At 45.1% G+C, this 4,546-nt stretch overlaps 1 protein-coding gene across 1 annotated transcript in view; it reads left to right on the forward strand.

The window, feature by feature from the left end:
- The window catches only part of Efcab6 (EF-hand calcium binding domain 6), a 205,876-nt gene that overhangs the window by 1,306 nt on the left and 200,024 nt on the right, over positions 1-4,546 (forward strand). Inside the window, 1 exon segment of the mRNA XM_029569164.1 lies at positions 971-1,059. Within this exon segment, the coding sequence (XP_029425024.1) occupies positions 971-1,059 (89 nt within the window).

Consider the following 4,546-nt stretch of genomic DNA (forward strand, 5'->3'; position numbering starts at 1 on the left):
CTCTGTGTCTGTGTGTGTGTCTGTATGTGTGTGTCTGTGTGTGTGTCTGTGTGTGTGTGTCTGTGTGTGTGTCTGTGTGTGTCTGTGTATACACACAAGCAGCTTATTCCATATACACTATGCACGTCTTTATTAGTGGATATTCGCTGTACAAAACAAGTCTCCATCCCTCTGTTTTTGCACACGTGAAACACTTTGATCACATTCACTGTCCCCCTACTTTGTCCCCTCCTCCATCTACTGCTGTCCGTCCTCTTCCAAACAGTTCCCCTTCTACCTTTACTTTTACACTTGATCTTCTCCCAAAAGCTAAGACATGATGTGTCTTTTATTTTTAAATTGAGATTCTGCGTGTAAGAACAAGTGTGTTGTATTCATCTTTCTGAGTCTGGTCTATTTCGTTGAATATGACGGTTTCCAGCTCCACCCATTTTCCTACCAATGACACAACCTCATTCTTTCTGTGGCAGAATAAAACTCCCTTGTCCTCTGCTAGTGGCCATCTGAGCTGGTCCATATCTTGGCTGTTGTGACCAGTGCTTGATAAACAGGGATGTTTAAGTATGTTGGTGTCAGACCAGCTTGCCCACATTGTCCTCTGATCTTCACACATGCAATGTGACACCCCCCCCATAACTAAATGTAATCAAAATCTTACTTTAAAACATTTTTAAATTAAAAATAATTCTTCCTACCTTAAAGCTAGATGAGTGGCTCTGCCCCTCCCCCGGCTTCTCATAAACGTCATGAAGTGCACAGAATGTATTTATGACTTTTCCCAAAACACAGACTAGCCTTCCTGAGGATGCATGCCACCTCTGACTACTGGAAAGGACCCGCAAATGCTCACTATAAAGTCCTCTGTCCTTGAGGCATTTCGTGTTCTGCAGGAGGGCTGTGACTCCACCCCCTGCCCTGCCCACAGCTCAGGCCTCGCCTCTCTAAGCACTCCTGTCTTGTCTGACCACAGATCCAGCTCACCAGCTCAGGTAATGTGCCATACCTAGAGTTCCTGGCCAGGTTTGGCGGAATCGATCTCAACATAAATGTTATAAAGAGGTAAGTGTTCTGTTCACTCATGAGAGTGTGAAATTTGAGATATGCTTAAGATCATGATGGAGGCCCTTGGCGCCAAGCCTGACGACACATCTCTGCCTATAACCATAGTTGCACCAGTATCTCCATATCCTCCTTTTCTCTTTGAGGCTGAGTCTTGAGCTCCTGCCTCAGCATCTCAAGTGCTGGGATTACAGGCCTGTGCTGCCATGCCTGACTCATATCCCCGTCTGTGTGGAAAAAAAACAAAACAAAATATGGCTGGAGCTTACAACATTTAATAGATTGACCCTCAGTCAAAATTTTAGAGAGAGTTCTAACGTCTGTGTGGAGTAGTTCAGAGTAAGAGAGGTCATCTGTGTCATTGTGAACTGAGCACGGAAACCCAGATTTAAATGTCCCGTGCACAACATGTTTTAAAACTGGAGCTAATGCGTTTTAATTTTGAAGTAAAATATTAAGATGCTAGGTTTAAAATTTGTTGGGTTTTGTACATTTTTATGCCATTTGTTGGAAAGTGATCATTTTCTCTGGAGCTAGCTAAACATAAGAATTAAATTTAGGGGCTGGAGAGAGAGTGCAGGAGTTAAGAGCACTTGCTGTTCTCCGAGAGGGTCCAGTGTGGTACGTAGCACTGTCAGGCAGCTCACAAGTGCCTGTGTGATATGCATGCATACACACAATAAATAAATGAATAAATGATAAACTTAAACATGACTTTTAAGAAATCAAAGAGAAATGTAAAGCCAATGAAAAAAAGCTCAGTTGATTTGAGAGGAGGCCCAGGCTGACTCTGATGTCTCAGCAGTGACAAGGGAAGCCTGAGGGAGAGTTGCCTCAATGTGCTAGAACGTGTGATAAGAAGTGTACGTTTTCCCCTGTGGGACCCTCTCCTCTTCCTGCCATAATATGTGCCCCCTGCTGATGTCAGAGCACACACAGCCCATGACTGAAGTTGTCTGACTTGAAATTTTTTAACCTTATGATGGTGTGTGCTGGTCTGACTGTGAAATGTTCCCCACAGGTTTGTGGGTGGGGACTTGCTTGGCAGCCGATGGGCCTTGGGAAGCGGCTAGATAATGAGGGTTCTGCTTGCCTTCCTGAACGGATTAACCCATCGTTGGATTTAAAGCTTCAGGAGATTCAGGGAATGTGGTGGGACTGAGGAAGGTGTGGTCTGGTTGGAAGAACAAGGTCCCAGGGGCACGTGTCCTTGGGGCCATGTCTTGTCCTGACCCTTCCTGACACTGATCTCTGCTACCCGCTGCCACAGGTTAAACAAGCCCTGCTCTATCGTGCATTCTCTGCCTGGCAGATGAAGCCTCTGAATCTGTGATCAGAAGAAATCTGTCTTCCCTAAGTTGTGTCAGGTATTTTGTCCCAGCTAAAAGGAAAGCAACGGACAGCTCATGTGAGCCGTATACCTATAACAGAAGTCACGCTTCTCAGTGAGTGTCTGTCTTCTCCTGGACTAGAGGTGGCATTTCTAAACCACATTACAGATATACCTGGATAAATACACAGTGTGACTCTTGGCAGTAGTTTAAGAGTGGAGTTGCACTTTGAAAGCCTCCATTCCTTCAGATGTCTCATGGAACTGTGCTCTTGAGCCAGGCTTTGCTCATCCTCTTTCTGAAGCAGTGTTTCCAGCGTTGATTAAGGAAGTAGAGGCTAGGATCCACCCTTGTCTCATCAGAGAACCTTGGCCCTTTGATCCAGGCCTAAAACCACACACATTTCAGGCAGACTTCTCCAGTCTTCTTGCTGTTGGCAGTACTAGCTCTGATTCCAGTGCTTTGATGCCAATTAGGCACACGCACATCCCATTACTACTTGGGTGGAGGGCAAAGTAGGGTCCTGAGGGTTAGGGTCAGGTGTCCAGGTCACAGAGGAGCTCATGGCTCATGAGCTTGTTTATATTATAACGTTTTGGTTGCAAGGTTGGGAAAAAGTCACGAGTTCAGATTATATCTGTATTGTAAGTCATTCCTTCAAGTCCCCCTTCTTTTGTAAATGAAGAAGCTTGCCCACATGGTGAAAGAAGGATTCCTAGAAAAGTCATTCTTACAGTTCCATCACGGATGTCCCATTAAAGAAGCATACCCATGAGGGCGGTCACTGGCGGTGGGCACGTTAGGGTGTGGTATGTTGGAGAAAGAACTTGAGTCAGCATGATGTCATCTTAGGTCTCTGGAACAGGTGGCACAGGCAGAGCAGCACCTTGAGGAGACGCTGTTAATGCAGGTGAAATTCAGAAGGTCTCTTTTCTGTCGCCACGCTGTTGTCTCTTGGTATAGCTCTATCAGGCACTCTGGGATCCAGTGTGGGGGAAAGTTTGGATGCGGAGCCTTGGCTCCAGAAAATGAGAGGAATGGGGTCTAGATATTGGCTGGTCCTTAAGGGAGTTTCTATAAAACCATGGGTTTTGGCTACTTAAGGTAAGTAAAACCATGGGTTTTGTTACTTAAGGTGCTTTTTCAGGAGATGCTGGGGACAGTGGGATTGGGAGGAACAATTAAGAAATTTTAAGGTAGGGGCTGGAGAGTTGGCTCAGTGGGTAAGGGCACTGACTGCTCTTGCAGAGAACCTGGGTTCCAATCCCAGCACCCATATGGCGGCTACGAACCGTCCTTAACTCCAGTTCCAGGGGAATCCAATGCCCCCTTCTGACCTCTGTGGCATTGCATGACACAGGTGCACTCACAACATGCAGACAATACACTCATACACAGAAAATAAAAATAATAATTAAAAAAATTTTAAGGTAAAGTTGTTTTTAATTTTAATTTTATTTTTTGTCTATTTGAGACAGGGTCTCTCTGTAGCCCCAGCTATCCTGGAACTCACTATGTAGACCAGGCTGGCCTTGAACTCACAGAGATCCACCTGCCTCTGCCTCCCAAGTTCTGGGACTACAGGCATGCGCCACCATGCCCAGCTGGTAAAGTTGTTTTTAAATGATTTAAAGTATGATTGGTTCTGAGCAGTTAACCCTTAATTCCCCTTCTTTGTTTATATATTCAAATTTTTAGTAATAAATGAATTGCTTTAATTATGGCTTATTCTTGGGGGTTAGAGGGAGTGTCATAAGATATGTGAATTCAAAATTGGAAATGAGATAAAAGTTTCAGAAACACAAGCAGGACAATATTCTGTTTTGATTTGTTTTGGGACTTTGGGACTCCCTTTACAGAGAAGGACATTAATATGTATCTTTAAATAGCTGAAGCAGATTCATGTGTTTGAATAGTAGTGAAAATAAAGTCTTAAAAAGTATCAACAGGCACTACTATCCTCAGGCCTCTTGGGGTAAGTCTACAGCGCAGCTCTCCGCGCCGGGACTCCCTAAGCCTCATTCACCCTTCCACCCCACCCCCCACCCCCCTGCCTCCCGCCCGCCATTCTATACTCTAGTTTGGACCCTGTGCCATTCCTAGTCTTGGGGCCCCAGACACCTGGGAAACCAATACTGTTTCCTGATCCTTCTCAC

Source organism: Nannospalax galili, unplaced genomic scaffold (genome assembly GCF_000622305.1).
Source record: "Nannospalax galili isolate Female #2095 unplaced genomic scaffold, S.galili_v1.0 scaffold180, whole genome shotgun sequence".
Lineage (NCBI taxonomy): Eukaryota > Metazoa > Chordata > Mammalia > Rodentia > Spalacidae > Nannospalax > Nannospalax galili.